The sequence below is a fragment of the Neovison vison genome, chromosome 9 (assembly GCF_020171115.1).
Source record: "Neovison vison isolate M4711 chromosome 9, ASM_NN_V1, whole genome shotgun sequence".
NCBI classification, from domain to species: Eukaryota; Metazoa; Chordata; class Mammalia; order Carnivora; family Mustelidae; genus Neogale; species Neogale vison.
Window position 1 is genome coordinate 47702848 of NC_058099.1, and position 16401 is coordinate 47719248.

The 16401-nt window shown below is 43.0% G+C and overlaps 1 protein-coding gene across 1 annotated transcript; it reads right to left on the reverse strand.

The window, feature by feature from the left end:
* Positions 1 to 9975: 9975 nt before the first annotated feature.
* Positions 9976 to 10572, reverse strand: LOC122916929 (interferon alpha-1/2-like). Its single transcript, XM_044264315.1, has one exon. The coding sequence runs from the start codon at positions 10537 to 10539 to the stop codon at positions 9976 to 9978; it is 564 nt and encodes a 187-aa protein (XP_044120250.1). The 5' UTR covers positions 10540 to 10572.
* Positions 10573 to 16401: the final 5829 nt, after the last annotated feature.

A 16401-nucleotide genomic window follows, 5' to 3' on the forward strand; every position in this document is an offset into this window, starting at 1 on the left:
CATTTAAAGAAGGATTGCTACCTATTCTTCTGAAGCTGTTTCCAAAAATCAAAATGGAAGAAAAACCTCCAAACCCATTTTATGAGGCCAGCATTACCTTGATCTCAAAACCAGATGAATACCCCACCAAAAAGGAGAATTAGAGACCAATATCCCTGATGAACATGGATACAAAAATTCTCACCAAAATACTAGCCAATAGGATCCAACAGTACATTAAAAGGATGCTTCACCACGACCAAGTGGGATTTATTCCTGGGCTGCAAGGTTGGTTTAACATCCACAAATCAACAAATGTGATACACTACATATTTAATAAAAGGAAGAACCAGAACTATATGATACTCTCAATAGATGCTGAAAAAGCATTTGACAAGGTACAGCATCCTTTCTTGATCAAAACTCTTCACAGTGGAGGGACAGAGTGTACATACTTCAATATCATAAAAGCCATTTATGAGAAAACCACAGTGATTATCATTCTTAATGGAGAAAAAATGAGAATTTTCTCCTAAGGCCAGGAACATGTCAGGGATGTCCATTATCACCATTGCTGTTCCAACATAGTACTAGAAGTTCTAGCCTCAGCAATTGGACAGGAAAAAAAAAAAGGCACCCAAATTAGCATAGAAGTCAAACTCTCACTGTTTGCAGATGATGTGATACTGTATGTGGAAAAACCAAAAGACTCCACCCCAAAGTTTGTGGAATTCATACAGGAATTCAGTAAAATGGCAGGATATAAAATCAATGCATGGAAATCAGTTGCATTTCCATACAATAAAAATGAGAAAGAAGAAAGAGAAATTACAGAGTTGATCCCATTTACAATTGCACCCAAAATCATAAGATACCTGGGAATAAATTTAACCAAAGAGGCAAAGAATCTTTGTGCAGAAAACTATAGAACACTTATGAAAGAAATTGAGGAAGACACAAAGAAATGGAAAAACATTTCATGTTCATAGACTGAAAGAAAAAAAATATTGTGAAAATGTCTATGCTACCTAGAGCAATTTACACATTCAATGCAAACCCTATCAAAATTCCATCAACCTTTTTCACAGAACCAGAACAAATAATCCTAAAATTTGTATGGAACCAGAAAATACCCCAGGTAGCCTGAGGAATGTTGGGGGAAAAAAATAAAAAACAAAGCTGGTAGCATCACAACTCTGGACTTCAAGCTCTATTACAAAGCTGTAATCACCAATACAGTATGGTCCTGGCACAAAAACAGACATATAGATCAATGGAATGGACTAGAGCACTCAGAAATGGGCCCTTACCTGTATGGTCAACTAATCTTCAACAAAGAGCAAAGAATATCCAATGGAAAAAAGACACTCTCTTCAACAAATGGTGTTGTAAATATTGGGCAGCCACATGCAGAAGAATGAAACTGGACCATTTCCTTACACCACACACAGAAAGAGACTCAAAATGGATGAAAGACTTCAATGTGAGACAGGAATCATCAAAACCCTTGAGGAGAACACAGGCAGCAACCTCTTCAACCTCAACTGCAGCAACTTCTTCCTAGAAACATTGCCAAAGGCAAGTGGGTTAAGCGGCTCTCTTCAGCTCTGGTCATAATCCCAGATCCTGGGATTGAGCCCCACATCAAGCCCCACATAGAGGCCCACATCGGGCTCCTTGCTCAGCAGACAGCCTGCTTCTCCCTCTCCCTCTGCCTGTTGCTCTGCCTACCTGTACTCTATCTCTTTGTGTCAAATACGTAAAACCTTAAAAAAAAAAAAAGAAAAAGAAAAAGAAACATTGCCAAAGGCAAGGGAAGCAAGGGCAAAAATGAACTCTTCGGCCTTCATCAAGATAAAAAGTTTTTGCACAGCAAAAGAAACAGTCAACTAAACCAAAAGATAAGTGACAGAATGGGAAAAGATATTTGCAAATGATATATCATATAAAGGGCTAGTATCCAAAATCTATAAAAAACTTATCACACTCAACACCCAAAGAATAAATAACCCAGTCAAGAAATGGGCAGAAGACATGAACAGACATTTCTGCAAGGAAAAACATCCAAATGGGCAATAGACAGATGAAAAAAATGCTCAACATCACTTGGCATCAGGGAAATACAAATCAAAGCTACAGTGAGATACCACCTCACACCAGTCAGAATGGCTAAAATTAACAAGTCAGTAAACAACAGGTGTTGATGAGGATGCAGAGAAAGGGGAATCCCCCTACACTGTTGGTGGGAATGCAAGCTGATGCAGCCACTCTGGAAAACAGTATGGAGGTTCCTGAAACAGTTAAAAATAGAGCTACCCTATGACCCACCAATTGCACTACTAAGTATTTACCCTAAAGATACAAATGTAGTGATCCGAAAGGGTACATGCACCCCAATGTTTACAACAGCAATGTCTGCAACAGCCAGACTATGGAAAGAGCCCAGATGTCCATTGATAGATGAATGCATAAAAGAGATATGATATATATGTGTGTGTGTGTATGAATATTATGCAGCTATCAAAAAATGAAATCATGCCATTGGCAAGGAAATGGGTGGAACTAGAGGGTATTAAGCTAACCTAAATAAGTCAATCGGAGAAAGGCGATTATCATATGATCTCACTGATATGCAGAATTTAAGAAACAAGGAAGCAGATAATAGGGGAAGAGAGAAAAAAATTGAAATAAGACAAAACCAGAGAGGGAGAGAAACCATAAGAGACTCTTAGTGTTAGGGGAAAAGACTGAGAGTTGCTGGGGAGAGGGGAGGTGGGAGGATGGAATGACAAGGTGATGGACATTGAGGAAGGGATGTGTTGTAGTGAGTGCTGGTTGTTGTATAGGACTGATGAATCACAGACCTGTACCCATGAAACAAATAAAACATTATATATTAATTTTTTTAAATGATAGAGCATAAGTTAACAAAATTCAGTGCAGCAGCACTGGGTATGAGCAGCTCTGACAGAGGGTGAGAGCGAAGGCTGTACTGGGTTACCACAAATCAGGAATATGGCTGCCTCAGCCAGAGGCTCACACAAGACCAACTCCTGGGTCCCCATGCAGCTCTCAGCTTTGCAAGACCAGCCACCTGATTTTTCTTTTGTTCAATCTACATGTGCTCAGTTCTGAGGAGAGATGAGAGGAGTCACACCAACCAGCTCACAAGAGACTGGCGACCAGGACCCCAGCTGCTCACCCTCTATGGAAGGAAAGAGGATCCTGTCCCTGCTGAGTGCTCTATGTAGTCTAGAAATCCACTCAGCCAGGAAAAGATGGCCTTGAGAAATCCAATATTAAAACAAAGGGAATCAGACAATCCTAAAAGATTCTAGTCTTCACCTGAATAAGAAAAAAGATGATGATGTTTTATGATGGTAACACCAAAGTCGATTATAAGCCAGCTATTCTGAGATCATTGAAATCATTAAATCAATCCTGTCAATATCCCCATTTGGATTATGCTTATTTATGCAGCTGTTTAGAGAGAAATAGAAACCAGAAGGGATGAATTATTCTTATGGTACCAAAGATCCAGGGTCAAACATTAAGGAATTGTGAGATAATGGATTGTCTGCAAGCACCTGTTAAAAGAAGGCTAGAAATGGACAGAGGATTTAAGAACCAGTAGAGGCCCCATAGCATGAAATCAGTCAGGAGGGGAAGGTGAGGGATCAAGGATTCCAGATTTCACTTCAGATGCCACAGGGTTGTTGTCTGTTGTAGTATGACAACTAAGGGTGTGGTTTAAGTCAACTGAGCTGAATTGAAGTTCTTTTGTCTTTTTCAAAGGATGTGTATCTTTTCTTTTTTTTTCTTCAAGTTTTTTTTTTAAGATTTTATTTATTTATTTGACAGAGAGAGATCACAAGTAGGCAGAGAAGTAGGCAGAGAGAGAGAGAGAGAGAGGAAAGCAGGCTCTCCGCCTAGCGGAGAGCCCGACGTGGGACTCGATCCCAGGACCCTGGGATCATGACCTGAGCCGAAGGCAGTGGCTTAACCCACTGAGCCACCCAGGCGCCCCTTTCTTCACGTTTTTATTTAACTTCCAGTTAGTCAATGATGTGGGAAACAAAGGCAAAAGAAAAATTAAATTTCCTTACTACCTGTGGCCCATTGACAAGTCATCCAAACAGGCCAAGTGACATTCTTCTAGGGACTCAGCTGCCTTCCTCTTAATACTTTGCTAAGGGCAAAAGGCAATCTTAGCCCAACCCCCATCATCCTATAAGTCTATTTTAACAGGTAAAATTGCTTTGGAAAATTCTTTTATCTCCACCCCCCAAGATGTATGTTGTCCATCATTCCCAAAGTGTATGACTCACCGATATACATCTGAAGGGTCTCATGACTGAGTTTCTACTGACCTCAATGACCTTTCACTAAGAAGAGCTAGCCTCCTCAACATCCTGGAAACCTTGTTTCCAATAGCTGGGAGGCTTGTGGTATCCCTAACCCCTTCATCACTCTAAAGTATATAATTGTCACTCTTTATGACCCCAGTGCAGCTCTTTCTGTCCACAGGTCCTGTCCCTATGCTTTAATAAAACCACGGTTTTGCACAGAAGACATCTCAAGAATTCTCTCTTGGCTCTAGACTCTGGACCGCAACATCTTCCTTACATGAGCTAACATACAGCACAAGATTCATTTCTGTAGAACTTAATGATTCATCACATACAATACCCAGTGCTCATCACTATAAGTGCCCTCTGTAACCTTCATCCCTTTAACTGATCCTCCTGGCCACCTACCCTCCAGTCTCCTTCAGTTCGTTCTCTATAGTTAGAAGTCTACTTTCCAGGTCACGGCTTTCTCTCTCTCTCTCTTTTTTTTAAATGTGTTCATCTGTTTTGTTCCTGAAATTCCATGCATGAGTGAATGAAATCGTAGGGTATTTTTCTTTCTCTGACTTATTTTGCTTAACATAATACTCTCTAGTTCCATGAACTGACTACAGGTTCTAAGTAAAGGTCGAGAAAGTCTATTTCAAAGAGTCACAAGAGAGTAGATTTTTCTCCCAATTGAAATAGATGTTTGCAGCTGACACTGGGTAACCCTCCTCCTTCCAATACCCTGCAGGCTGCTGTCGTTCAGTGTCACTCATGATGGGGACACTGTTATGGACCATATCTTCCTAGGAGAACTCTGTGCTCCCACCATCCAGCTGAACCTTCTCAGTCTCGGGAAAGACACAGAGATACAGTTGACTTGATGCTGCCCTACTGTCCTACTGTTCCACCTCCTGTGGATAAGTCGCTAATCCAGTGGACACTTTCCCATTTCTATTCTCCTTCCAGGTTTGCACACTGCTGCTGACCTTTAACACCTTCACGTTTCCAGATGGGCAGCTGTGGGTCTTTTGAGCAAATGAGCATCCTATGCCCTTGTTAATCAAAACGTAGTGATGTAGGAAAGGTTCAGGTTCGGAGCCAACAGCCAAAAAAGAATTTTTGAGACAACTTTGGTGGAAAAAAAAAATGGTTTTATAAAAACACGGAGACAGGACCTTTGGTCAGAAAGAGCTGCGCTGGGATTATAAGGAATAGCTGACTATGTACCTCTGTTGAGGGAGGTAAAGATAAGTTTCCAAAAGGGTGTTCATATGCCAAGGAAGACCCATAGAATCCTGGAAGCCTAGGATTGTCAATTTAAGGTTGTTTTCCCCTCTAGCAAGACACCAACATTAAGGCATTTGGGAGTTTCCTGGGGGCAGTGTTTGTCAATGGGCTGGAGGTTATAGGAAATTTAATTTTATCTACATTTCCTTTTTGTCTTTGTTCCCCACATCAATAGGTACGCCCAAACACTGGCAGAGATGAGCATCTGTGATTGTTTTAGTATAGACGTGCGCACTGAGCTCCCTGTATTTAGCATGTTTCTGTGCGGGACTAGACATCTGGGGGCCTTGAGCTCCACAGCACAGAAATCAGCTGACAGAGAGGGTGGAGGGAGGGCAAGTACGCACTCTGGCTCCTGAAGCTGCCAAACCTTAGCTGCTTGTGGCTGGTACTGCAGGGTGATCTCTCACAGCCCATCGGTAGGCACCCAATCACCAAGCCCTTCCATCGCCAGCTCACCTGGCAGGTTGACCAGAAGCACTGGGGAAAGGAAAGTTGTCAGGGATGCTCACACCTGTCACCCCTGTCTCCCCTGTCTCTGACCCTGCTGCTCAGCTCTCCAACACTTTCCAGTATTTAATCAATAACACTGGGATTGAATCCAACCTGTGGCTCTAGGGATTTTCAGGACAAGACTTACTCTTTGTCATACAACAAGGAAACAGGTTAATGACAGCATTAGAATCTCTGGATTTCAACAAGTAGTTTTTGTTTTTGTTTTTGTTTTTGTTCTTGTTTGGTGTGTGTGTGTGTGTGTGTGTGTGTAGCTCAAAGGACAGACATCCTCAGGAAGAGATCTGATTTCTGCGTAGATCCCAAGCCTGGCCTTCAATCTTGGTCGCCACCCTTGTCGCACTTGGCCACCAGGAGGCGGTCTTCCCAGAGAGGAGAAGCCCTAGGCCACCCTTCAACCTGTTGTGCTTTCTGTTTCCTTTCAGCCACAGCTGCTGTTCCATCACATTGGATGGAAATCCGAGCAAAGCCTCTCTAGCAGGTGGCTCTGCAAAACCTAGAGATTTCATTTCATTTTTGCCTTCTACTTGCTTTCTTGTGCTGTTCTTTAGGAAACCTTTAAGCTGAGGCCACAACAGGACAGAAAGCTGTTGTGTTAACAGGCTGAGAGGTCACAAGTGTAAATGCCAAGGGTGATCTGGGGACTTCTGCTTTGGAGAGGAAGGTAACTGTTAGGACAGGGGAATGTGTTCTGGAATGAGGTGGGGAGGGCAGGGTGGGTGCCAGAAGGTTAAGGAAATAGCATGTTCTTCTGCACTTCCACCTAGATATTTATTCTCCACTCTCAGATGTTCCTAGAAGCCACCATCTCATCACTGGTGATAAATAAAAACCCTTCTTGGCAATGGGGAATGAATTGGTTGGGTTTCTCTAGAATCCACGACAGAATTCTGATTTTAGAGGTTGCCTCCTTTGGAAGCTAGTTTCTGAAGTGTAAGACACCAAGTCCCAAGAATTTTGTAGAAAGAGACAAACAATATTCTCATAGATAGCTGTCTGAAGAAAAATAAGAGAATACCTACCATATTTTAAGTGGTTTTGATATAGCAAAGATGTTGGGATTCAAAGCCGATGGCCAAGAGAGAATTCTTGAGATGTCTTTCGTGCAAAAAAGTGGTTTTATTAAAGCAAGGGGACAGGACCCATGAGCAGAGAGAGCTGCACTAGGGTCATGAGGAGTGGCTGATTATATACTTTCAAGTTGGGAGGAGGTTACAGATAGCATAAGTCTCTAAGGAATATTGGAAACAAGGCTTCCAGGAACTTGAGGGGTCCTGGCTGTTGTTGGGAAAAGATCATTTATTACTGTCTATAAAACCTTAGTGATGAAACCATTCATATGTTTATTGGGGGGTCATATGGTTAGGGGGATGATTTCCAAAGTGTATCTTGGGGGCTGGAGATAAAGGAAGTTTCCAAAGGAATTTTTATCTCTTAAAATAGACTTACAGAATGCTGGGGGTTGGGCTAAGATTGCCTTTTGCCCTTAGCAAAGTTTTATCATGGAGTCAGCTGAGTTCCTAGAGGAATGTCGCTCTACATGTCTGGAGTGCCAACGGGCTGTAGGTAGAAAGGAAATGTAACTTTCCTTTTCCTTTGTTTCCCAAATCAGTAACTCTAGGGAACATGTGATCTTAGTTGCATTTAAAGTTGGGTTAATATTCACGATATTCTGTTATAATTATTAAATCAGGTTTTACTCCTGAAATATACACAACTTGCTCTTACTCCATGGATTTCCATGATTCCTTCCATGATTCATATTTTCAGCTGATAGTAACCAATTTTCTCTTCGCCTTAAATATTAAGAGATTTCTTGACCCAGCTACCCACTCAAAGTGTGAAAAAAGCCTGTCAGTCTTTCTGTCCATGATAATTTTGTTATTTCAGAATTCATGGAAGTTTGTGATACCCGTAAAATTAGGGAAAATTCCTGGCAAGTAACATAAAAGAATTCTTATCATAGCAAACTCCCCTAGAAAAAGAAATGCAGCATATAGCTGCTGTAGTAAACTAGTGTCACAATAATGAAAGTTAAGTAGCTTAGTTAATAAAACCAATAATTCCAGGAAACATTATTTTATCGGTAGCAATAGACAATTTGATGAAGGATTGAATGAGTTATCTATTCCTAACCTATACAAGGTTATAATAACCAAGACAGGATAAAATTGTCAGTAATTAAGTTATGGTTCAAAATAAATGCAATATTTAACACATTAACATGATTTGCCAGAATATCAATTCCATAAAATCACTCAGGAAAAAAAATGTCATAAAAGGACAAACTATGCACAGAAGAACTAACCCACATTGTTCCCAGATTACATGCTATATTCTTCTCCAAGTCAGACGCACTGACTTCTCTTATTCATGCTCCCACCTGCTGCAGGGTGGTCTCTGCTTATGCATTCCACCAAACCGACTCTCAGAAAGGTCAGCAAACACATCTGTGTTTCTGACATCGCAGGCAGTTTCAATCCACATCTTCCAGGAATCCACTGATGGTCTTCGAAGCGCATTTACTTCCTTAAAGACACTCACCAGCATCCTCTCTTACCCTGTGCTGTATGGCCAAGAGTCCACCATCTCCTTTGTGGCTCTTCTCTCCCCTCCCTTCAATGGTTGAAGAGCCTCAGAATCAAGTTTATGTCTGTTTCTCACATGACAACTTCTCCCTGCATGACCACCTCTGTTTCTGGCTTGCCTGCTAGATGTGGACCTCAGCCGTGGCGTTTCTTGTCAAATGACAGCTCACCTCCCCCCGACACTGGACATATGTGCCTCTGTGTCTGCCAGTGACCTGTTGAGGGGTCCACAGCTTTTCTGTGTGCACTTCCTGTGTGCTTCACCGTCTCTGTTCTAGCAGCAGGTGAGAGAAGTCACGCCCTTTCCTTCTTCATTAGAACACTAGGTAAGAGGATTGTTTTTAGATTCCCATCCCTATAGCAACCAAAGATACAGACATTAGGATCTGTGTTTATTGTGTCCTATAGCCTAAGGGCAACGTGCAATTTATCTTAGAAGAAGTCTGTTGTTACTTCTGATGTTAAAATAATATCAGGGGTAAATTAATTCTGCCACCCATTCTTCAATGAAGCTGCACAATTAGACTTAGTGTTACTCTTTTATTTTTTTTTTTAAGATTTTATCTGTTTGACAGAGAGAGAGAGATCACAAGTAGGCAGAGAGAGGGTGAAGCAACCTTCCTGCTGAGCAGAGAACTGGACACAGGGCTTGATCCCAGGACCCTGAGATCATGACCTGAGCCAAATGCAGAGGTGTAACCCACTGAGCCATTAGGCACCCATAGTGTTACTCTTTTAAAAGAATGCCAGTAGTAAAAGTTCAATAAAAGATAAAAGTTTGCGGCGCCTGGGTAGCTCAGTAGGTTAAAGCCTTTGCCTTCAGCTCAGGTCATGGTCCCAGGATCCTGGGATCGAGCCCCACATTGGCTCTCTGCTCAGCAGGGAGCCTGCTTCCTCCTCTCTCTCTGCCTGCCTCTTCGCCTACTTGTGATTTCTGCCTGTCAAATAAATAAATAAATCTTTAAAAAAAATAAAAAGATAAAAGTTTATTTTATTATATCCTGCAATGTAAAGGTACACATCATAGAATTTAAAAAAAATTGAATCTTACATATATCTACATAAATAAATATTTAAATAGATAAATAGACATGAGCAAGGTCATCTGTAAGCGACTACTGCTTGTAGAGTTGACATGTTCTGAAAACACTTGACAAACTGACTGTGTTCGTGTCTTCGTGACAGCAGAAATGAGAGTCTCTGACATGGCAGAACTCCGAAAAGAGTGACATTATTAGTCAGTGCAAATCACTTCAATGTTGAAACAGGTCTCACTTCTTGCTCCTTAATTCCTTTTGCAAGGCTGTTGATGCATACAAGGGTTTCATGGTCTCTGCTCGGACCATCTCCCAGGCACAAGGGCTGTATTGCTTCTCTTGCAGATAGAGAGAGATTCTCTGGAAGTAGTTCCTCAGGATGGAGTCCCCATTCACCAGGGGCGGCTCTCCCACCCCTACCTCCTGCGGGGGACAGGCTTCCAGGTGGCCCAGCTGCTCAGAAAGTCCTGAGCACAATTCCTCCAGGAGGGTCGTGTTCCAAGGAGCAGGTGAGGCCTCTGTGCAGAAGAGGTGGAAGGTCTTCTGGTTCGTCACATGGAGGACTGAGAGGGCTTGAGCCTTCTGCAGCGCCTTGCCATCAAACACCTCCTGGGGGAAGTCAAAGTCGTTTGTGTAGTTGTCACAGGAGCTAGCAGACAGTCTCCTCATTTGTCGCAGGAGCATCAGGGCCCTCCAGTGCAGCAGGCCGTGGTCCTGAGGCAGGTCACATCCCAGAGAGCCGAGGGAGTGGCAGCTGAGCACCACCAGGGCCAGCAAGAAGGAGCAGGGAAGGGCCATAGGGTATCCTGCAGATGCAGTTGGCCTCGCTGGAGTAGGAAAGTTGGGGACCCGTGGCTCTAGCTCCTCTGAACATCTTCTCTTGTGCGTGTGGTTTAAATAGGGGACATAGGAGTTTTCGATTTATGAACGTTTCCCTTACTTTCTACTTCTCTTTTTGCTTTCCTTTCTACACTTTCTCCTGGGTCGTAGAGCATGGGTTTCTCAACTGTTTCTTTTTCCTATTGCTGCCTCCTGTCACAGTCTTTTGAATATTTATGTATTTGAACTTTCCAACAAAACTTGGTAACATGGATCTACAGTCTATATAGTTATGTATGTATAGCTCTGCTTAATAGATTAGAAAAGAAAGCATTCATTTTACTCTGTTTATTTAGTTCAGTGTTAAGATGGACAAAAATTTCAACTGAGAGCTATATTTTAAGCTACTTATTCTTTACTGGATATCTAAATATGGTGAATGACTTCTAAATTTTTTCTTACTTAAATGGAAATATAAAAGTACAATGCTAATTAAGAATTTGTAGAAAGACATAATAATATCAGTGTCCTTAGATATAGAGAATCATTCCAAATTGCTAAAAGCCAATGAATTATTCAATTATTTGTTGGATGTTTGTTTTTTGTGTACTGTATTTTAGTATGGCCTCAATTAACTTCTCTTGCGCTAGATACTCATCAAGTTATTCTCAAAATATTTTTTCTGGGGCGCCTGGGTGACTCAGTGGGTTGGGCCGCTGCCTTCGGCTCGGGTCGTGATCTCGGGGTCCTGGGATCGAGTCCCGCATCGGGATCTCTGCTCGGTAGGGAGCCTGCTTCCTCCTCTCTCTCTCTGCCTGCCTCTCTGCCTACTTGTGATCTCTCTCTGTCAAATAAATAAATAAAATCTTTTAAAAAATATATTTTTTCTATTTATACCAGATAGAATTCTTGATGCAATGAATAAGTTTTGAATAATTAAATGATTATGTAGAATCTATTTGGATTTCATTTCCAAAGTCCACATCAAAACAAGGCTCAAACACCAGCAACGTCCACAAGACTGCCCATGGCATGTTGAAGCCTTGTTCCCAACCCTAACAACTACTTGTTACATTGTTGGAAGCAACTGGACAAGTGTTCCCTCTGGTGGGGGGATGCTGAAATGTGGGAGAGACCCTGCATCTACAGAGCAGGGCAGATGGGGAAAAACTCGGGACCTTCTGCTCACTTTTACTAGGAACGTATCTGCTCCTTTTTTTTTTTTTAAAAAAAAAGGGGGGGTATTTTTGTTGAAGGTCATGGCTTATAACACTAGCAGAGTCCATTCATTCAAGGAAAGTTTTTGTTTGTGTTTGTTTGTGTTTCTTTGCTTGCTCTGGAGGAAAATCTCCCACGAGGGTACAGACTTCTACATACAACACGAGCCTGTGTGCACACCTGGTCACTGTCTAGCCCACCTTGCCCCCTCGCTGGCAGCCTCCCCTGTAAAGACTGTGACGGGCCACAGAACAGCAGCCTCCTGCTCCTATCTCCTCTCTGCTCCTGCCACTGTGACATCACTGCAGTGGGGACATTCCCTCAGGTCAACAATAGTCACCAGGAGAAAAGGAAACAACAAGGATGCTGCTAGGAGAGTTTCGAAAAAACCTGGAAATTTTAAACAACTTGAGTTCTTCTTTGTGGCTTTGTCATTGGAAGTAAAAGGGCCAGACAGAAACCACAAAGGAAAAGGAAGCAGCTGTCTGAATGGGCAGGAGAGGCTCCTGAGGAGGGAGGGTGGAGGGGAGCTCACAGGAGGTTACTACACTGGGGGAGAGGGAAACTCTGTGATTGGAGAGTGAAAGGATGGGATCTCGGAGGGCGTGGAGGAAGGGGAAATGTGCTGTACCAGAACATATGGAGTATCCGGACATAGGGACATAGGCACAGTGTATATATATATACATATTACATTATTGTGTAACTAATTACATTCAGTGGATAGGACACCTGTTGTGAAAGGGTATTTTTTTTTTCACAACGATATTTTGGAGGATCAGCCCTTTGCAGTCAGTCATATGTAAAAGGCTAAGAGAAGATCACTTTTTTAGGGAAAACATGAGGATATAATCCCCATCTGTTAAACTCTCGCTCAGTGGAAGATACTAGATGCTTTGAAATGTGCCACTTCATAATCACAACAGCTCTAGGACTATTTCCACCTCACTTTACATCTGGGGAAACTGAGCTGCAGAGAGCTCCAATGAGGTTCTCATGATCAGACAAGGAGATGGAAGCAGAATTCCAGATGCAGGGCACAGTCCTGTAGCCCATGTCATAAATTCCTGCCTGAGGTTCCTCTTGGGAAATTCTGAATCTTCCCTTCTGCCACACTTCCTGGAGATCATTCTTCCCCGGTGGCATCCCACCTGCTCTGGCTGCCCCATCGCTGTGCCCTTGACAGGCTCCCCTTCTGCTTCTGGGCCTTAAAAGTTAAAGGTTCTCTAAAGCTGTAGGGCATCCTCTCATTCCACACTCATGTGAGATGGAAGGACGTTCAGCACCATGCCTCGATTTCAAACTATGCAAGACACATTGTGATTTAATGTCTCCAGGACGTGCATTGTTGGAGAGTCCAGACTCACCCCTGCATCTCCAGTGGGAAGTCCGCTGTCCCCTCTTCCTGACTTCCCTCCGTCAGGCTCCTGGTCACAGATCCTCTTGGCCTCTAGCACTGTGGAGAGGTAGCCTCAGACTATTCTAGAGTGATTGCTTTCCCCCTCCCTCTGCTGGCAAAGCCAGCAGATGTCCCTCTGCTCTTCACAGAGGGTGACTAGTGGAGATTCCGAAGGTACAACTCAAAAAAACTGTGGGCTCCACCAAGTAGGGAGGCCTGGACATTGTAGCTGTCCAGTGGAAGCACACAGAACTCGAGCCAGGCTTCTGTAATAGTTCAAGTTCCTACCAGTGCCTTCTCCTGGCCAGTGTGATTGTCTGCGTGCTCCTTTTTCTCCTGGTACCAGCGCTGAGACTGGCCCTGGGACCTCAGCTGTGAGTGGATCTAGGAAGAGTTGTTGTTTTCTGTCTTCTTGCATTTGGGGGTTGTTGGTTTGTTCTTGTTGCTGCAGCTTGAGGTCAGGAAAACTGTTGCAACTGGTTCAGTGTTGATCCAGAAACCAGAGGATCCTGCAATACGTGAACACATGAACTACTTCAGGCTAGCCCTGTCCTGCGGACAGAGGCCCTTAGAGATAGTCCAACCACAATGCTGAGTAATTTAACTCAACACATTGTATGACTAAAACAGAAAGAGGAGTCCTTAGAAGGATGGAACTCATGGAACTCATGGACTTAGTGTTGTAGGTCAAGAATATCATTTCCAGGTCCCTTTCCTGCTTTCTTCCTTTGTATCATTTCCCTTTCCTTAAGTCTTCATTTCAATAGGAAGAGATGGGTCACTTGATTTTGACTCAGACTCCTTCCCAGGAAGTCACTCTGTTTCTTCTCTCTCAGATAGAGGTGGACTTGCTGGAAGCCCGTCTTCAATGCCAGGCCAGGCCCCTCAAACCCAGGGGAGACTCCCCCACTCCTGTCACAGGTACCACACAGGTGTCTGGGTTCTGGCTGCCCCTGGGGCCTGCGTGGAGTTTCCCCAGCACGGATGGGCTCAGGCTTCAAATGGCGGCGCCCGGGGAGGAAGAGGGTGAAGGCCAGCTGGAGCATCTCATGGGGGACTTAGGTGGCCCCGGTTTCCTGAACTGGCGGCCATGCACCATGTCCCAGAGGAGCTGTCCCTGCGTCAGGGAAGGAACAGATGCTCCTTCTTGTGTCAGAAGCAGCAGGTCTTCCTGTGAAGCTGCCCGGGGCCAGGAGGCAGCTCACAGCCCAGAACTGAGATGCTGCCAAGGGGAACCAGCAGGATCCCTGCAGAGGGGCTGGACGCTGCACCTGAGGGCTTCTGGGTGCCCTGGAGAAACAGTGGGGGGGGTGCCCTGGCCCCCAATTCATCTTCAGTTCTTTCTATTCATGAGTCTTCAATAGAACAAGGTAGTTTGATTTACAGAATGTTACTGTACACTTTTCATCCCCTTTCATTTTTGTTTGCTTTTCTTTATATGCTTTACATGGCTTAGAAGACATCACCCATTTCAATTATTTTTTTCATTTTTTTATCAAATTTAAATTTGTCCGATAAAGGTAAATCTCTCAAAACTATTTTGTTTCTATAATCACTAACTTCTCTTCTGTTCTTCACCCTTCCTCCTCCTCCAGTATGGCTTCTGGTGAGTAATTCAGTCAAAACAGCTCATACCCGGGGACACAAACCCTCTACTTCCTGGCTTTGTGGACCCTTTCCATGCACCCTTTTCAATGATGCACTTCCTTGAAGCCTTTCTTGGCTTTGAAAGAGACTCTTAACCAATATTCGCTCTTATCCTACTGCCTTAGGGACATTCCACCTTTGTCTGCAATGTGGCTCTTTGCTACCCTGACCAGTGGTGGTTTGAGGCATCACTTTCAAATCCTTCTCATTTTACACTGTTTTCCCAGGTGACCATTTCCCTTGCTGGGCTTGAAGTGAATGGAATGGTTTGTAAATCGCAGATTCAAAGATTCATTTCGTAAAGGATATTGGCACTTGGATGGCTACCAGCGTGATGTGGAAGGTGACTAGTGCTTTTGATTCTATTTCCTGACCTGTCTGCTTCCTTTTCTACTTTCAGAATTCCCATATTCTTTTCTTCTCCTTCTACCCTTTAGTATAACTGATATTAATTCCCTATGATTACTGCTTGGAGGTTGTTTTTTCTACAAAACTAAACGATACAGACGGGGATTGGATTTGTTACATCTGTCTTTATCCTGAGAACAACATACAAACTGACTTCCAGGAAGTGTGTGGTATTTTTTTTTTAAGATTTTATTTATTTATTTGACAGAGAGAGATTACATGTAGGCAGAGAGGCAGGCAGAGAGAGAGAGGAGGAAGCAGGCTCCCTGCTGAGCAGAGAGCCCGATGTGGGACTCGATCCCAGAACTCTGCGATCATGACCTGAGCTGAAGGCAGCGGCTTAACCCACTGAGCCACCCAAGTGCCCCGAAGTGTGTGGTATTATATCTAATGTGAATCACGAAATACTGAATGAGTTGTACCATCTGTTCTTTCATCACATTGTAATCACACTTGTTTCCTCTTTCTTTTTTTATGATTTTCTTTATTTATATGAGAGGGGGAGAGAGTGCACCCAAGCAAGAGCACAAGAGAAGGGGGAGGGAGAAGCAGACTCTGAACTGAGCCAGGAGGCTGAGCAGATCTAATCTGAGGCTGTTGGGATCATGACCTGAGCAGAAGGGAGCCACTTAACCAATTGAACCACCCAGGTTCCCCTTCTCTTTCAATAAGAAACAAGTACAAAAAAAGAATTTTTCTACAGAAACATTTAAGGAACAAAAATTTAATAGATGTATAGCATGTATATTTGTATTGCCACAAAGTGAAAATGTGCCTGTATTATACAGAGAAAGATAATTTGAATCTTTTTTTTAATAAGAAACATATTTATTTATTTATTTATTTATTTTCCTTTCAATTAAATAATTTGAATCTTATAGTGAAATAGTTAAAATAGGCAGGTCAGCAGGATCATCTGAAAGTCACAGGAGCTTGTACCGTTGACTTGATGTTGCTTAGTACTCCTGAGAACATGTGACAAATTGATTCCACTCATGCCATGATAACAGCAGAAATGAGTGTCTTTGACACTCCAGACAGCAGAACTGTGGAAAGTCTGATATTACTAGTTAGAGGGAATCATTTCCATGTTGAACTGGGTCTCCTTGCTTGCTCTTTAATCTATCTTGCAAGATCGTTGATGCATACAAGGGTTTCATGGTCTCTGC